At 43.0% G+C, this 19,337-nt stretch overlaps 1 protein-coding gene across 6 annotated transcripts in view; it reads left to right on the top strand.

The window, feature by feature from the left end:
• Positions 1 to 19,337, top strand: part of FAR2 (fatty acyl-CoA reductase 2) — a 121,382-nt gene that overhangs the window by 96,898 nt on the left and 5,147 nt on the right. For all 6 annotated transcript variants that reach the window (XM_063395375.1, XM_063395376.1, XM_063395377.1 and 3 more), the window contains exons 5-11: positions 3,279 to 3,456; positions 4,583 to 4,627; positions 9,250 to 9,368; positions 10,427 to 10,494; positions 13,817 to 13,988; positions 17,807 to 17,936; positions 18,783 to 18,910. In XM_063395375.1, coding sequence (XP_063251445.1) covers positions 3,279 to 3,456; positions 4,583 to 4,627; positions 9,250 to 9,368; positions 10,427 to 10,494; positions 13,817 to 13,988; positions 17,807 to 17,936; positions 18,783 to 18,910 — 840 coding nt within the window. The remainder of the gene's footprint in view (positions 1 to 3,278; positions 3,457 to 4,582; positions 4,628 to 9,249; positions 9,369 to 10,426; positions 10,495 to 13,816; positions 13,989 to 17,806; positions 17,937 to 18,782; positions 18,911 to 19,337) is intronic.

Genomic DNA, 19,337 nt, shown 5'->3' on the forward strand with positions numbered 1-19,337 from the left:
CTCATGTGCTGATGGATCTGTCGTTGTGCTGATGTTAGTTGTTCTTCCTCTCTACCCATTCTTTAACTCTGCTCCCTCCCTGAGGTGTGGGGGTCAGACAGAACTTCATGCAGTACTCCAGGTCACTCAGAGTTCTACTCAAATAGCTTCAAAATTACACCACTGGTCTCATTCTCAGATGGTAGCCAGTGATGATTTTGCTTTTTTTTTTTTTGTCTGCTGCTGCTCACTAACATGGAGGTTTCAGAGCTGTCAGCTGTGATTCAAGAGCTTTTGCTGAGCTTCAGTTGGCAGTTCTGAGCTCAGCAATCTCTAACACCAGTTCTGATAGACTACTTTTCCCTAAAAGTGAAGCTGCTCTGTCATCTTTTTGCCCACTGACTCAGTTTTATGTCTTTTGGTGTTCATCACTGTCAAGACTCCATTTCACTGTACCAAAAAGACTGCAGCACAGGTCTGATTGCTAGTCAGAAGTGTGGAGAAAGGCTTGGCTACCTCAGAGGTTGTTACTTCAGCTGCTTCATATAAAACACTAAGAATTTATGTATCATAGCTTGAAAATGCAGCAGAGAGGATGATGTTTGAGATGTACCTTTAATATTTGCCATGTAAGTGAAAGAAATAGTGTGTGGAATCAGGGTGTAGAAGGTTTCAGAGAGGAGTTTAACAGGTGTTAGAATTTTACCTTCAAAGGGGAGGGAGGGGAAGCAGACAAGGAAATATGAACTACCTTCAAAAATGGGGAGCAATACAGATTGTGTTTTGCATCAGCCAGCTGCGGATGATTCCCTTCACAGCCAGCCCTTGTCTTAAGGTGCTGCTCTGCAAGTGCTTTAAGAGGCATAATCGAACAACTGGATGCAATAACAGATCCATTTAACAGTGCTCTTGGCCAGGCACTTGATATATGCTTATGATTACTTATTCACTTGAAATCTCAGGGAGGAATCCCAGCTGTTTCTTTTTCTGCTCTTATCCTCCTGTTACATCTTGCTGTTTCAATATTCTGATACTTAACCTGCAAATAAACCCTGAGGCTTAAGCTGTGTAAACCAAAAGTCACACTTCTAAGTGCTGCCAGGCCAATAGGGGAAACATATAATCTGCTGCATCAAGCATGGTTTGCCTTAATCTAAAGCTGAAGGAAATCAGCTTTGAAGGGTGTGCTGAGGTAAGGAACACAGCACACAGCAAAGTCTCAGCTGAAGCTGTGGGTTGGTTATTGCAGAAAATACAGATCCATCATTGCTTACAAGAAAGAGTCTTACTAATGCTAAGCCATTAACACAGAAAGTTGTGTTTTCCTGTGGCAGAGTAATTTGGTGCATATAATGGAGAAGTTATTAATGGTTTATTTGCATTTTTTGCTAGGAAGGGACAAATGCAGCAGTGAGCAGCAGAAACTATTGTGAGTTAGCTTTCCAGAATCTTCCAAGTAGGTCACAGAGCAGTTCTCCTTGCTGAAGTGTCAGCTCAGCATCCCTGATGGGAATGTTGGTCAATCAAATCACCTGGCAAGCTACTACCCTTGGGACAGGTCCTCAGGTAATGCAGAGGCCTCTGTGGAAGGATGAGGGCGCAGGGAAATTGCCTCTGCTTGTACTTCTACACCTGTCTTTGCTTTGTGGTAATGCAAACCTGCAACACCCTATTGCGAAAATTTAAAAAAAAGAGAAGGGGGAAAAAGGCTTGCACACAGCTTAACCCGAGTTCCCAAATGAACTTAAGTCTTCCTCCAGGCTCTGCAGAAATAGCCATGTCCTTTTGGTAGGCTGGTAATTAGCTACTCCACAGATTCAAACAATAGCAGTTTAGCTGAGACCCTGAGGTTCAATGGCTGCCTAAGCAGCTTTGCAAATTATGTCAATATTATGTGCTGCCTGTAACCTCTGTGTAGTTCGTATTTTATGTTTAAGTGCTTTCTTCTGCCTTGTTTCTGCAGCACGGGTCCAGGCTTACAAAGGAAGGTGTTTGTGCCTCCATAGGGCTTTTTTATTGAAAGAAAAACACTCCTATATACTACAAATTGTCAGATTTTTAACACATTCCAAATCTGAGGGATTTGCTTCATCCAGCCCTCCCCTGTGAATCAGTGCTTTCTCACACAACAGTGTCCCATCTGTTCCCAATGAGAGCCATCTGAAAAGTGCTGTGCCACCTGAACCACCATGTCTTTGAAGGGTTGACACAATCAACCAATTTTTCAGGTGTGACAGTCAGCACCATATTTCTCTCCCCTTGACCTCTGCTTTTTTCTGAAATTCAAGACAAGGAGGGGTGAAGTGAGGATCTGCAGGAAGCAGTATCCTTGCAGTGCCCCTGGGAAGAGTCACCCCATCAGACTGAACTGTAAGTCCGTTGACTTAATTACAAATTGGATTATAAGAGCTAATCTTTGATTCTGTGGTGTAACACCAGGCTGCTGCGAGCCTGTCAGGGACTGGCAGCGAGGGCTCTGGAAGCACAGCCAGTTCTTGTTCTTTAGACCCAGATGCTGGCAGGACCTGTGAGGTCCTGGTGCTGTGCCAGGGAAGAGCCTTTGGGCATTAGGCCCTTCCTGCAGGTCCATGATGGTAAGGGCTGCTTTTAAAAAGCTATCTGCATAACTGCTTCTGATGGATTAGGTACTTGAATATCTCCAAAAAATAAGAAACAACTTGGCAGAGTTCTTTCAGGGTTTTTTTGATGGTTTGGTTGGTATTTTTTTAAGCACCAGCAGTTTCCTGTGTGACAAACCTGTGGAAAGCCTGCTAGAAGGAACGTCTAACACTGCAGATGTTGGAAATCCATTGTTGGAATAATATCCCTGTAGGAGTTGTTCCAGCTTTTGAGACCTTTGTGTTTTTACATGACTTGCTAACTCAAGGTTACCTGGAATATCCAGAAAGCTATTTGGGAGTATACAGGGACTGTGTTGGCTAAGGATGAGCACTGCCTAGTGGGATTCCGAGGCTGGAGAGCTCCATCAGGCTGTAGACCATGGTAATATTTATGTTACAGATTGCAGTGAAGCATTACCCATGCAAGAGATTGCTCTGAAGTGAGTTTGTAAAGGTACCTGAATTGCAGCTGAGCATTGAAGCTCACCAGGGTTTATTTTGCACCTTGAAGACAAAAGTAACCTTCTCCCACAGAGCTGTTTTAAACCCAAACCTTAAATAGCTTTGACTGGCTTATCCCCTGTTTCAGGTGAGGATTCCTGTCTCACTGGTCTGTTTTGCCTGAATCTTCTTCCCTCCCTGCAGTGTGGATGATGATGTTCTCCTTGTTTCCTGTAGGTGGTTGGATGAATCCATCATTCAAGACATCACACCCAAGCTGCTTGGGGAGTGGCCCAACACTTACACCTACACCAAAGCCTTGTCAGAGTACCTGATTCAGCAAGAGAAAGGAAACTTGAACATTGCTATCATCAGGCCATCCATCGTGGGAGCCAGCTGGCATGAGCCTTTCCCAGTAAGCATGGATACACAATTCCCTGCTGAGGGCCTTTGGATGCAGCTGGAGCTGTGGTACTGTCAGGAACCTGTCCCTCTTTGTAGCAGTGTCTTGAGCAGCAGGTGTCCAGTACATAGGGAAATGTGTGGAAGAGGTGGGGATCCTGTGCTGGAGTAGAACAGCAACCCTTCTTCAGCATCTTCAGGAAGAACTCCTGTGAAAAGACCACATTTAAGCAATAATAACAGGAGCTGGGGTAGTTGTGGTGCAGAATGCTGGGCTTGCAATTGATTGTCTATTCAGGCACACCAGGGGAGTTTCTGTGCTCAAAACATGGGATCTGAGGGTCAGTCGTGCTCCTGGTGCATTCTGGTTGAGGTGCAAATGTCAGGCACTCAGTAATTAAATGCAGCTGTACTTTGGAATGAGAGAATTCATTAAGCTAAATATACTGATAGGGATAACGTGCCCTAACATTGCAGCCAAATTGGAAAGGCAGCACAAAGTCACCTTTGGCTTTCATGCAGCCTGAAGTGTGCCAGAGATGGCTGAGATACAGCCAAGGCTCTGGGCCAAGCTCCCCATCTTGGAAAGACAGAGAGCTCTGTTTGGTGTCACAACCTGTTCCAGGTCAAACAGCTCATCACTGCTCTGAACTCCAGCTCCCACAAGTGGCAGCTTCCCCGACCTGAAGTAGGATAGGATTCAAAAGGAGTGGTGTGGTGTGGTTTGGTTTTGGGGTTTTTTCCTTCCTTGCTTTAGAAATTAGCTGCGGTGACCAAATCACTCTTGGTGACAGCTGCATGTTGTCTGTCAAGGGTAAACACCACTCCAGCTGTTTTCAGCAAGTGTGCCAGCACCAAGACACTGTGGTGTTTAAAGCCAGCTTTTATTCCTGAGGCCAGGGAATAGGAAAGATGCGGTTTCTAAGAATAAACTCAGATCCTGTTGTTGATGAGTAAATTGCAGGCAGTGCGTCCCCTGGTACTGGTTGGCATCCTGGCAGCTGCCCCAGATGGGCTGGCATCCATCTAAACTGGTGTCTCCTTCCTTCTTTGTCTACACAACACCACTGTTATCATTTAGAAGCCTGTGTAAGCAACATATCATTGAAGGGAACACTAATCATCCTTCTTCTCCACAGGGCTGGATTGACAACTTCAACGGGACCAGTGGAATATTTATTGCGGTAGGTCTGGTTACTATTTAGCTGTCCTTAAAGTAGAGTTTGAATTACTAAAATACCAATTCTGATGTTACTCTACAGCTCCTCTTAGAAACTGTGTAGAGTCAAGGGCCACAGGAGTTTTCTGAGCCTGGGAGAAAGATGTCACATGCTTGCCACACATTTGCCAGCTTGTAGGACCCAGAGGATGGTCTGTTTGTGTTGAGCTCAAAAAAGGACATTGAGAGAGTGTTCATTGTTGTTAGTTCACTAAAACGTGAATTGCAATTCCTAAAAACTCTGAAAAAACTAAAGGTTTAAACACATTTGGCCAAATTTTCAAAGAAATGGCAAAAGATGTGTCTTTGAAATGAAGGTCATGCATGGGTGTCACAGCTTGAATCTTTTAACACAACTTTGTTTTCCAGGCCAGGTTACCACACTGTCAGTGCAAGGCAGCAGTATTTAACCTTCCATTTGTCTCTCTGTGTATTGTTTCCAAATCCACTGCTATAACTTGTTATCCCTCCACAGTACCAGAGATTCTGGCTCCCACTTGCCACTGCTTTATACAGGATTTCTCCTTGTACAGACTACACCAAAATAATGTGTATGATTGATTCAGACTCTGCCAGTTACATGGATAAGTCACTATATTTTTTCCTGACTAAATATTCTCTGTAATATGAAAATAATCATTACAATTAATACATGAAAAGAGTAAAGTTGCATACCTTTTCTCCTGCCTTATTTTTTTTTTTCTGAACTAAAATCACTGCCTTAGGTCTCTCTGTCAATCCATAGTGCCCTATAGCTCTGGGCAGATATTTATGTTCATGTATGAGTTGTCCAGCTTCATTACTTTGTCAAAACTATGTTCTAATCAGCCTGGTGCAGTGTATAAAAGGATTAGTGGTCTGCAATCATAGGAGAGCAGAAGAAAATCCAAATATGATCTTGTTAAAAATGCTCATTTATATCTGAAGTAAATCAAAAATAGAAACTATTGCAGTTATGGAGTGCACAGGACAGATAATGCTTTCATCTGAACCCCATCTATACATTTCAGAGGCATCCCAATTTTTGTTCACAAATTATTGACTTCTAATCATGTCACAGTTTCTTTAAAAAAAGCCTTCTATTCCTTGGTGACAACTCAAGAAGCTTGTGCTACCTCTCTGCTCTAGTCCCGGCATCTTGTCCTGGTTTCTGGGTTCTTTCATGATGTTATCAAGATCAAGGAGTGTTTTGCAATTCCTTAATTTTGCAGATGCACTTCTTACATTTTCATATGTCAGGTTCTAACTTTTATACTGACACAAATTTTATTTTGGGCTTTTTTGTTTTGTTTTGTTTTTGTTAGTCCAGAACTGGTTTGCAAGAAACCTTGGGCCAGGTTTTGTTCGCAAATGCAGCCTGTGTCTTTAGCTCCAAGTTAGCTCCGTGGAAAGCAAAGGTTATGAGATTCTAGGGTCACTGTGGGAAATAGCTTCTCTTTTTATATAAAAGATTAGACTGAGATTTGAAAAAGAGGTGTTATTTTTTAGTCCAGGTTTGAAGCTCTGAGGGTTTTCAGTATAGTAGCAGAGACAGTGAAATTTGTGTCATCTGCACTGAGCTCTTGGGTGATGAAATGTGGTCTGTAACTACATTGAGAGTTGGCTAACAAAAAGACAAAAAACAATGACAAGGATGCAGGATGTAGAGACAAAGTTGTTTGGAATGTTTTTTGGAGGGGAAAAGTGTTCATTATTAGGGACCCAAGAGACTTTTTTCTTCTGAAGGGAGGGAATTAATAAATGCATGAATTAATGTGCTTGAATGTGGTGAGTTGTTTGAAAATGAACCCTTAAACATCTGAGTGATGCATCAGTTTGATTACCTGAAAGTTGTCAGTACAAGCAGCTCTCCTGGCCAAATGTATTTTAAACTGTGATTATTAGATGAGTTGCTTTATTTGCTTTAATTAAGTTGAAAAAAGCAAAAGGGAAGTAGTTTTGGTGGTTTGGTTTTATGCATTTCAAGTATCCCTCCATACCAAAATACTCACTTTCAACTTCTAACCAAGCTCATTCTATAGGGTGAACATCCCCCAGATTCAGATTTGGTTCAGATGATCTTTGATGTCATTTGGGCAGGATCTGGACTCCAAATCTTGCAAAGACTTTTTTCCTCAATTGCAGTGTTATAGTCTGATCATTTCATTCCATAAATAGACACATTTCTTTTTAAATATTCATGAAATATGGGAGTCCAAGTTGTTCTTGATAATCTAATTATGTTTCTTTCGCCTACAGTTGCTCCAGCTGCTGTGGGGAGCTGTGTTTGTTGATTGAGGAACAAAATGAAATTAATTACATTTCCACTGGAGTGTAATTAAGGCATTTTGTCTCACTGTTCCCTATTACATGCAAAGACCTTCCTCCCTGCAAGGCAGTGAAGCTGTAGGGCACAACTGGTTTAATTTGTGGTCTGGACAGTGACTGGCCCCAAAGCACCTCAGCTGAGAGGCTGTCCAGAAACATCAGACTCTGACTAGGAAATGATTTAGGAGGCTTCACTTCGCAGTAGCTTCTATTTCACTAAAGAGAAAAATGTCAGCATCTATAAATAGAAATCAAGCCATACCTGATGGAAGTACCACTGAACCATTTTTGATGTAAAAAGTAACCTTAAAAACTTAAGCCTTTGTTAAATACAAAACATAGTAAATCTCAAAATCATTCATGTGTACGACCATCACATGCATCTCTGAACACATTTTGCAGCAGATCCATCAAACATCCTCATTTTGAAGACCTCAGAAAGGTCTTCAGTGTGAAAATCTGATCGTTGATCACACAGTGGTCTCTAGTGGGTATGTGTTCATAGCAGTGGAAAATTCAGAGCTGAGCTTGGTTGCTTCCTTTGTTTCTTTCTGCCTTTTTTTTCCCCTTGAAAAATCTAGTAAGAACCCAAAGAAATTCGTAGTGGTGCTGCAAGTTGAAGTTTTAGTGTCTGAGCCTAACCATAGTTCAGCTTAGGGCAGTAGAATTCGATGCATGACACAGGTTTGAGGAGGATGGAGTGAGCCATGTGGGGAATTTGCACTGTTGTCTATGTCAGAGTCTGTGATTCCTCTGCCCAGTGCACCAAGGATGAGATGGGACTGCTCAGAAGTCCTAGTTCCTGATGGAAATTAGATCAGTCACAAGTGGTATTCCCTTACTTGCAAGCTGTGAAATGCAACATACACATCCAATTGCAGAAGGGAAAAGGAGAACAGCCACCAAAAAGGCCCCAGAAGATAAACACCTCCCAAAGAGGGGATACAGTGTCCCTTAAAATCCACCAATGACCACTAGACAATGGCATGTACTTTACAAGTTAATAGCAAGTCTTAAATGCTTTTTTAATGACTTTTTTCTCTCCTCAGACTTCAGGCAAGGGGTTTTCCACAACTAGGCACTTCCTGTTTAGTTGCTGCATAAAAATTTAATCTATTTTATAATGAAATTGGAGTTTCAGATTGTATGAAAATAATTTAAGAAAAGCTGTAACATTTCCTTTGCCCTAACCTTTAAATATTGATGGATCTGTAGCAGATGTTCTTTTGCTCCTTCACTCAGTCCTTCCCTCTGCTTTTGCATGGCTCTGAATTACAAGAGCTTTTATCCTTCCTTGCTTCACCAGCCCTTTTATCCTCTCAGCTTTTTTCCTGGCTCCTCAGCTTCACTGCATTGTTTCCTATGTGAGAAATACCTTGACTGCAGTCTTGACTCTGCCATGTGGGGTTTTTTCTCATATATGCTCTGTTCAGCCCTCATGCATCCATGACACACCAAGTAAAATTCCTTCACCCTATTTCACTCCCATGTTTCTGTATTTGGCCTTGTCCTCTCTGATCCAGTCTGCCATGGTGTGCCATGTCTCTCCTGTGGAACCTCCAAAGCCTGATTGGTCATCATGGAAACCCCTTGATAAGCATTCAGGTTAAATGTATATATTTTGCAAGCCTGATCCCCTGAAAAATGCACTTCCAACCAGAGCAAGATGAAAATATTTTGTTCTTGATTATTTCTTTTTTCGATTGTCAGTACTTTGTATTTGCACTGATTCCTTTTACTGAGTTTTGGTGGGTGATGTGCTCTTCAAGGCAGGGGCTGTCCTCTGTATCTTTGTGCTTAACAGACAGCTTTGGAAAAGAGGAGAGTGTGAATACATCCAAAGGAAAGGTAGTCAGCTTTTCAAAAATCCTAATTTCCAACGTGACTAGTTTGGAAGGTCTGAGGCACACTCAGACTCTGCCTGCCCGTGTCATTTAAGAAAATATAAGTTTCAGGCGTCACAAGGAACTTTACAGCAGCAAATTCAGATACATTTCTTTCCTAGGGTATTTCTTTCATATTGAGTTAAATTAAGAGTCCCAGCTTTTCTTGTTGTACACAGCACAGACATCATCATGTTTCCAGGCGTCCTCTGAAAATGCAGGACAGTGGGGTCCATGGGAGATCCATCTTTGTTGTCACAGAAACCAAACAATCTACAGCAGTAAAAACCTGCTGCGGTGCTGGCTCGTGCTCAGTGCACGCTGCTGGAGCCCTGCCAGTGCATCTCAGCCCAGCCTGAAGTGGGTGACTGTTTCCCTGTGTCCCTGTGTCCCACAGGCGGGCAAAGGGATCCTGCGGACCGTCATTGCCAACAACGAAGCGGTGGCAGACATGATTCCCGTCGACGTCGCCATCAACCTGACGCTGGCAGCCGGGTGGTACACGGCTGTGCACAGGTGGGAGGGATCCCTCTTCCTAGCATTCCTCTCTGGCTACAAACCTGGAATATTTGCTCCCTGCACCAGCACTTTAAAGGGAACCAGGAGCTGATTAAAAACCAGTGCAAGAGGCTGGTTGGTTGATTTTCTGGTTGGTGTTTTCTCCCTGCGGATGGGCAAGGACTGGGACTGTAGAAGATGCAATAAAAGGCAGGGTTCAGAGTTGGGAAATCTCTACAGCTATGGGTGAGAGCTGTTTCTTGCCTCTCAGAAGTCACTCTTCTGGAGGCCAAGTGCTTTGCAGCAGTGGTTTTTTGGGCCTTCTTTTCACTGAGTTGCTTTTCAAGTGTCTTCTGGAGTTTTCTTGGTAAAAAAGCTCTCCGTGTTTTCCTTGGGAAACACTGCACAATGTAAATATACTATGGGCTTATAGGTTATATGATCTAAAACATCTCCCTTCTTTGCATTGTTGAGAAGAGGATATAGAAGTGATATTAAGGATTTAAGGTCTTTTCATGTGAACCTCTGGCCTGGCCTTTAATCATCACTCTGTACTAAGGAGTACAGAGAATAAACCACATGAATTATTCCAGAAGTTTATGCAACTCTGAGAAATCAAACCCAGGCAAATAAAAGGCAGAACTGTTTTACTCTGAAAGACAAAATAAGCCCTCTGAGCTGAGGGTAGAGCTACATCCAATAACATGAATAAGGATCTTACAAGGACCTTGAAGAGCAGCTCACAAGCTTTCCCCTCAAACATTATTAAGAAATCCACCAAATTAAAACTGTGCAGTTTTCAAGTATACAGTAAGAAAAATGCTGTATTGATGTCATCACTTGACACCCTTGGCAAGGAAAACTTAAGTCAAGAAAACTGTTTGTTTAATTCTTGACCTATGGTGAATGAAGAAATAAAACCAATGTGATCTATGTTTAGTTCCACACCAAAAAATGCAAACTTTGTTTGGTATTAAACCAGGAAATGTCTTGAAATCGGTTGATTTCTTACTCCCTTCCCTAAGAAATGGGGTTTTTCTTCACATCTCAAAATAATACTTCTTTCTGTTTTCCAGACCAAAAAACTTGTTGGTGTACAACTGCACAACAGGGGGAATCAACCCTTTCTTCTGGGGAGAAATGGGTAAGGTCTCATTTAAATGGAGGACATCCACAGTGTTCCTTACACTTTGAAGAATTGGTTTCCACAATTTTGGTGGCATTTGGTGTCTGCCATTCTCACTGCATTTTGGGGACCTAGCTGCAGTGGGGGAGGGTCCTGTGAGGCAAAGGGTACTTCCAAACCAAACTATTCTAGGATTCTTTGATATTGTGGAAGTGAAGTGGTCTTCTTGCCCATCAGAAAATTCTGAACAGAAATAACAGGTGTGCACTTGAGGAGGAAAACATTGAGATGACACATGGGCGTCAAGAACAGTTTGTATTTTGATCATGAGTTTTCTGGGAAAAAAAAATCACATTATTTTCATGGCTGACTTTTCTTCAAGTGGATGTACTTCCAAGGCAGGGGTGAAAGAAAGGGAGACAGATCTTGACACCTTTGCAGAGAGAAAAACTCATGCTGAAGCCAAGCAGCAGAATTTGTCTCAGCTGTGTACTGTGAAATGCTGTGTACAGTTAGTACATTCATGGACAGATGCACTGGGCCTGGTTTACTTTCTGTTACCCCTGCATTCGTATCTTTGTGCTTTTAAATACAGGAGGCTGGCTACTCCATCTCTCAGCCTTTGCTTTGCTTTTCCCCTTGCATTATTTACATGGCAAACTAAGTCGGCAGAGAATGAGACCATAATTGCATTAACAGAATAAATGTCTTAACCATGATATTTGATCTTGTGGCCTAGCAGGGAAGAGGTTTCAACGATTGGCTGAGTGCTGAGGATCACACCAAGCTCCTGGCTGTTTTGGTGTTTTTTTAATGAGAGATAAAATGTTGAGGTTATTCACAGGTCTGTGGCTTTTTCACAGGAGTGAATGCAAAGCTCTTCACAGGCTGCTGCTTCAGCAAAAGCCACCATAGCACCACTTTCTGAGGTCTGCCTTTCTTAACCCTTTTTCAGTGTAAATTTACTGATGAAATCAGCAATGTATTAGTGCATCGTCATTGATTTTATTCTGCTCCTCTGCTTATAACTGTGGATTTAGCCGTGAAATCATCTGGGTGCAGCAGCAGCAGCTTCCATGAGCAGCTCAGCTGTGTGGTGGAACTGAAGGCAAAATTTTCTCCTTGGGAGACACTATGAAAGCTCTTTCTAGCACATGTTGTAGCCACAGTTTTCCTGAGAGCAGCATGCTGCAGAGAATTAAGATGGAGTATTAAAGTGCAAAATTCTGCCTTTAAAGATGTTTCATGGCTGAAGAAATGAGTTTGGGAAAGATTTACTCCATTGTGATGCTACGACTGCAGCCATCCAGTCTGAACCGCAATTCAGTCTCCTACCAATTTCTTTTTGGGAAATAGATATAATTCTGTTCAAGGAGTCAGGGTGTATGACTGATGATCAGGGTGGAGGGTCCTGAGTGTCTGGAAGCTGCTGAGAAACCAGGGAGGGGAATGGGAGTCACCTGGCGTGGGACTGAGCATTTTAGTGCAAAGCAAACATGGGTTTGCAGAGGGGAGGGCCTGGGCTACCTGGTTAGGCCAGGTGACACCAGGACCTGCTGTAGGAGTGACAGGTGGACACAAGGGAGTAGGGATTTTTCAAGGGGAGCATTATCAAACAGAGAAATTGAGGCTGGATAAGCCTGAGGATACCGAGGGTTGGGAACAAAAGTGACTGAGATGGTGATGCTTTGAGTATGCTTTGAGTGATGAGCTTGGAGGGAGAGGGGGAGAGAGGAGAAAGAGATCTAGAAGAGAGTTTATGCTTAAACACCCATTGCAAGGCAGTTCATTCTAGAGTTCCTTAGACACAAATAAAAACTCCTAGTGTTAAAAGGCACCTTAACTGATCTATTTCTTTATAATACTATGGGGTTTTATTTTCCCTTACTTTCTCATTACTTTCCCAGTTATTAGAAAGGTGAGGTCAAACAACTAAATTTTTATTTGAAGAGGCATATTCTGCTTTGCTGCAATGTGAATCTGGTTAGTCTGACTTCATGAAGTACATTTTGCAGTTTACCCTGAAAACTAAACCTTAAAACAGGCTGGAAATGATGTTCAGCGTGGCAAAAATTAAGTTCAGTTTATTCTTGATGGTCTACCTGGGTGAGACCTGTGTCTGATTTTCCCCCTGCAGAACCTGCCTTTGAGTTGTAGGATTTGCTGCTGCATTTTTGTGTTGAGGTTGGAGGGGAAAGACCACCCACCCACCAAGTCATTACAGTAGCTCCTAGAAGTGACAAATTTCTGGTTTGGGGTTCTCAGAAGAAGCACAGCAAAAGTCACTACTTGAAGTGCAGTAATGAGCTGACCACAGATACTGGAGAGTCCTGTCTGAATGTTATGATTGGAATCTGCTTATCTGAGGATGATCTGGATGTTTCTTGTGGCTTGCAAATTCTCATCTGATTCTCTATTTGTAACATAAGCTTAGAGACTAAACTATAATATGAGCACAGATTGGTGGTGTTAACTCTCAAATGAATTTTTCAGAAAGTGAAAAAAGCCCACATATTCTTCTTTCTTGAGCTTGCTGCTGCTCAGGAATAGGAGCACCATCTGTTTATCAGTCCCTAGGATGATAGTCTTACACTCAACTACTGCAGTTTTATTAAGCCTCTGCAATATGCAAATGCCCCAGATATGCACATCTAGATGCCACTTCGTGGCACTGTGCCATTGCCAGAGCTCAGAATCAGACTCAGCTTATTTTGTGCCTTAGCATGCAAAGGGAAGGGAAGATTCCCACCCTATCCTTTGTTTTTGAGTTAAGAATGCAAGACAGTTTGCTGCCTTAGAGCATCCAGAGGTCTTCTGAAAACGGGCAGATATCTGGTGGTATGGGTCAGATGTGGTTTGAAAGGATATAATGAAATCTTTTAAAGCTATCACCTTTAAGCAGCAGTCTAACACAGACATCAGCCCTTTGGAAAATCTGACTGAAAATTAGAAATGTCTCTTTTTTAATGCTAGCAGATCAGAGTTTGCTTTCAGTGATTTAAAGAAATGTTAGCACTTACAATATCTTTTACATCTGCTGCAGGTGAAAGCAGAACTGCAGTTCCTTGAAGCTCTTAGAGCTGCCTGCTTTTCCTCCTTTATGTTTTGGTGCTTTGACAAGGAGGTTTTTGTCTGCCAGTGTTAAACGTGGAGAAGATTAGGTTTCAAACAGATGATAGATGGAGTCATCAATTTTCGTGGCAGGAGGGACAACCTGGTCCAAACTCTGGTGACACAGTTCAGGGAGCTGTGGGCTGGAGGTGTGAAGCACAACAACTTGGGCTGTGCTGCACTGTGGTTCCAGCCCAGCTGGAAATGAAAAATGCCTGTTCCCTTGCAGGGCAGTACGTCATGTCCACGTTCAAAAGGAACCCCCTGGAGCAGGCCTTCCGAACACCCAACGCCCACATGACCTCCAGCTACTTGATAAACCAGTACTGGATCACTGTCAGCCACAAGGCACCTGCCATCCTCTACGACCTGTACATGAGGCTCACGGGGAGAAAGCCCAGGTAAGGAATGGTGCCCTCAGCCTCCTGCATGCCTGCTACTCCTGTGGAGAGCAGAGATCAAACCAGTGATAAGAACTAGAGTCCTTGAGCTTCTTCACATCTCCATCCCATGAGGAAAAGGAGGAAAATGCACGGCTGTAGCTAAGCACAGCCTAGGGCTCACAGCCTTCCACCACCTGGAGAACAGCACATCTTTTGAACTCAGTTTTACACACTTCAGAGCTTCCCAAGGGAGAGGAGGACTGGTAGTCTTCTGTCTTCTCTGTATCCAGATCTGTACCACTTCAGCTTCCCAGTGGGATCACCCTTCTCTGGCATGAGCTTGCATAAGGACTTGAGACTGGCAAGGTTTAGAACATACCAGCTAATACGTTTTTTTTCCCCCACAAATCAGATGCCTAAGTAGCTGTTTCCAGCACTGGCCTGAAATCTAGGAAGCCATTGTTTCTGAGTATGATTAAATTCTAATTGTATTTAGGAGGGCAGTTCACCATCACGGGTGGTATTTGAGCCCTGGCTGTGATATGGCTTGGAGGAACAGCAATATCCATGTCTCATGTGGAAGGAATCCTCTTGTAAGTAACGTTACTCCAGACATTGTCCTCCTTTACTCCCTGCCACCACAGAGGAGGATTTATTACACAGTGTGAGAACAGGATGCCAGTGCTGTGTTGATGCCAGCTGCTCTTGTGCTCCTCTGCTAGCTAGAAAGCTGGCTTCAGCTGTTTGCAAAGAAATCCCTGGCATTTCTCTGATTTATCCCTGACATTCTGCTTCGGAGGCAGATTGGTCTGTAAAAAGACTTCCAGTTATCCAGGAGGAAAGAATTATCCTAGAAACAGAGGTAAACTGAAAATGAGGCTGGACTCTGCAATCTTAGTTGAAATGGGCAGCACTAAGATCTTGGCACTGCCATTACAATTGACATTTCTTTCCATGAAGCTGATTGGCATAATTAACCAGTGGACCCTGCCTGCAATGCTGTAGTTAAATGTCAAACTGACCTCAGCATGATCTTCTGAACTTTAAGATTTGCAGCCTCAGCAAAGAAGGCTCATCAATGAAGTTGAGAGTTTTCCAAGTCTTCTTTTTTTTTCATATAATTCTCCTTTTCTTTTACACACTACTTCAGCTCATGCAGGTATTGCTGCAGTGTGGTAGAAAACACAGTAGCAGCTCACTGTTTCTTCTTTTCCCAGCTACCTGAATACCAGACCTTTATGGTCTAAGAGCAGTAATTCACATCAAAAAAAAAAAAAAAAAAAGCCTTTTTAGGTGTAAGCTCATTTCACATAGATTTCCAGATATCAAGCAAAACTGCCCTCAGTGGTTTCCTGTGAGTGCTGCACATCCATCCATGACTTAGAGCATAATGTGGTTTATACCCTTACCAGTCTCTTGGGGCAGTCCTGTCTCACCTGAGGATCTGCTCATGCAGGGCTCTGTGAGAAGCAAATAAAGAAATCATTTCTGTAAACAGTTTTCTAGAAGACAAAAAGCATATCTGAAGTGTGGCTACAGTGAGAGCCAATACTCGATTTATTCCTCTCAGTTCCTCCACAGAGGAGGATGAGACCTCCTGTAAGAAATCTTTGCCATATTTCTACTCAGCTGACGTTTTTCAGATGACCTTTCCTTCATACAAATTATTAGTCAGTGTTTTGAATATGGTCACAACATTTGAGCTCAGGCAGTTGACATGAAACACGATTTTCACACACACCTCTTCAGATCATAGAATCACACACTGATTTAGGTTAGAAGGGACCTTAAAGATCATCCAGTTTCACCCTGCCATGGGCAGGGACACCTTCCACTAGCCCAGGTTGCTCAAAGCCCCATCCAACCTGGCCTTGGACATTTCCAGGGATGGGGCAGCCACAGCTTCTCTGGGAAACCTGTGCCAGGGCCTCACCATCCTCACAGGGAAGATTTTTTTCCATACACTAAAGAATTTATTCTCTTATCCTTTCTTTTTCTGGCAGTTCCCATTAATCTAAGCACTTTAAAGATTTTGGGGAGTCAGATTGAGGGGCAGCTTCAGATCTTTCCAATCTAGCTGCATAATTTCTTTTTCCCAAGTTCCTAAAATATATAAAGCATTCACAAAGCTTTGCCCAGCACAGGAAGATTAATCTGAAATAATTTTAAACCAGTTCAGATAAACTGCATTCAGTTAACGTGCACATAATTATTCAGAATGAAGGTTCCTTTAATCTGATGGTCTGCTTTGATTCTAAAATGAAAGCCACTTTAAGAAGGAGTGCCTGTCTAAGGTTTTAGTCTCTTTGCAGTTGCTGTGGGTGAGCTGCAGTCCTGCTCTGAGCTGATGCACTCATTGTGTCTCTCTGTGCTTTGCTGAGTGCTTATCGCCGTGGCAGTCACGGCTGCGTGGGGAGAGGCCAGCCTGGCACCATTCTCCCCCAGACTGCCGCCTTTGATTTGTCACAGCAACTCTGTGACCCTCTGGGCAGCTCAATATTTCACATAAAAGAGCTCTGTTTTCCACAAAAATCAGCCTTTTAATGTTTTCTCTTGCCCTTACCCAGGCTGAGAGGATGTGGTGTCCTCTCAGAATTGACCGAGCCCTGTACATCACACTTTAAAACAACTGCCAGAGGCCTTTTTTACTCATGACCACTGGGACAACTAAAATAATCCTGCAGGGTAGGACAGCATTACTGTCATCCACTTTTATATTAAAAAAAAAAACAGTAAGAAAAGGCCAAGACACATGAGAGGACCTGAACGTACATTTCCCAAGTCCTTAAGCAGTTATGCCTCTGAAGCAAGACAACCAGGATATGGAGCTGTTGGAGTGGGTCCCGAGGAGGGCCATAAAGATGGTCAGAGGGCTGGAGCACCTCTCCTGTGAGGACAGGTTGAGACAGCCAGGACTGCTGAGGATGGAGAAGGCACATGGGTACCTATTAAAACCTGGTAACAGTTTTTCAGTACTTTAGGCAGACCAGTGGGAAAGAAGGGGAGGGACTCTTATGGAATGTAATCATAGGATGGGGAGAATGGTTTCAAACTGAAAGAAAGTACATTCAGATTATATAGGAGGAAATTCTTCCCTGTGAGGGTGATGAGGCCCTGGCACAAGTTGACCAGAGAAGCTGTGACTGCCACATCCCTGGAAGTGTTCCAGGCCAGGTTGGATGGGGCTTGGAGCACCTGGGCTAGTGGAAGGTGTCCCTGTCCATGGCAGGGGTTGCAACAAGATGATCTTTAAGGACCTTTCCATCCCAAACCACTTTGTGATTCTTTGGTTCTGTCTGAAAACTGAAGTTGAGCAAATGATTTCTCAGTGTCCATACTGCAGATGTGGTCACCAAATACCAGAGCTAATGCCAAAAGTCAGAGCCTTGCTCCAGTACACAACTCAGGCCTGGGAGCAGAAGAGAATTCCAGAAAGAGAAGAAAGTGGCAGAAAGAGAAGTATCCACCTTGGGAACAGAAGCTCTGTACCTTTGTGTGCAGACTTCACGGTAGCTCAGATGGGTTTTTCCTTCCACAGCAGTACATGAGGTAGATGCAGCTTCTAACTCTTAGGTCTGACCAGTGAGCTGGACATCAGTGGCAAACACATTTGCTCCCATGTTGGAGCCAACAATAAAAGCTGGGTAGCTCTAGGCTCAGGAGCTCAGCTGGAGCAGTTCAGACTTGCTGAGCAAGTTCTCAGCCTAGTGAGCAGCAGGGCAGTGCTCAGGAGGAATTGCAATGTTTATTCACCTGGATTGGTGGAAACACAAACCACCAGCTTCTGTATAAGGTCAGACTTCCTGCTCACCTCTGATGGCCCCCCTTTGTTTCAGAATGATGAAGATCATCAATCGGCTGCACAAGTCCATGACACTCCTGCAGTATTTCTCCACCCAGTCCTGGAACTGGTCTTCAGATAATATGAATATGTTAATGAGTCACCTTAACACAGAGGACAAAAAGGTAAATGTCTTGAACGTGGGTTGCTAATCTCAGATTCTCTTCATCTACAGCAATTATTTTGGTGTATTGTTGAGCTTTTAAATGATATCTAGATGATTGTAATTGATTTTAATGTGAATTAATTTATTTCAGGAGTTCTCCAGTTATTACAGGAGAATGTTTTCAGGTCCCTTACAACCCAGCCTATTCTGTGAAAACTTCTTCCTCTCTACAAAGCCTTTCTTTGCTCTAAGAGACAGACAGGTGCCTGAGAACTTGCTAACAATTTGTCCAGTATGAGCTCCTAAAATGAACTGGGGTAGTTGGCTCTACAACGAGATTTTGTTTATGCCGTCAAATTAACCCATTTCCTACACTTCTGTTGATCTAGCTACCAAAAGAGAATGCAGCACAGCTGAGAGTAACACTGATGCAGAGGCACCTGTTGACTCAATGTCCAGTTAATTTATTTACACATAATTCTGGTGACACGTTAAAACTGCATGTAGGTTTTTATTTGAATTCATTTGCCTGTGTGGAATGCCGTTTTTCTTCCATGATTCTGTGTGTGTGTGTGTGTGTACAAATACATGTATTTATGGAAAAGCTGCCACCTGAAAGATAAACACCTTTATTTTCTGCCAGATAGCACTACATTTCTGCTTGCTTTGCCCAGATTTCCCAGCTGGGTGGGACATTAATCAGCAGCTGTGAAACACAATCTGGCAGTGCTTGGGAGCTCAGTGGCTTTGAGAATTTCAGAGAGAGGGGCTTGTCAGGAACAGATTTCAATGAAGAATTGATGCTTCAAGTGAACTGGTTTTGTGCTCTGGTGTTCAGCTTCCACTCTTTGTCTTTAAATCGCAGTTATACAACTTTGATGTTCGCCAGCTGCACTGGTCAGAGTACATCGAGAGCTACTGCATAGGTGCTAAGAAGTACTTGCTAAATGAGGACATGGCTGGCATTCCAGCAGCAAAGCAGCATCTACGCAAGTAAGTCACACCCAGAGACAAAGATAAGAGCTCCTTTGGGGGAAATAAGGCTGGCTACGTAGCAAAATTATTATTGTTATTGATTAAAATGGAGATAACTAGCTTATTTCTCATCACAGTGGTTTATCAGTTTTTACAAACATAGAATAAGGGAATAGTTGGCATAGAAAGGAATCCTAAACTAGTTCATCATTCATGGATCATTTTTAGGAGGTTTATAAGGACCTCAGGAATGGGCTACTGACTGCCTCAGACCATGGGCTGTGGTGCAGTGATAAAGTTTACCTCAAAATAAAAGGGCTCTTATAAAAATGAAACAAGTCTTGAGGTCTTCAGGTGTCTTTTTTCCCTTGGCCAAGCACTGGGAAAATGAGAATTAGAGAACTGCAGAAACTTTTGCTTGACAGAGAGAAGACAGGATCATTAG

This window comes from Prinia subflava, chromosome 4, assembly GCF_021018805.1.
Source record: "Prinia subflava isolate CZ2003 ecotype Zambia chromosome 4, Cam_Psub_1.2, whole genome shotgun sequence".
Taxonomy (NCBI): domain Eukaryota; kingdom Metazoa; phylum Chordata; class Aves; order Passeriformes; family Cisticolidae; genus Prinia; species Prinia subflava.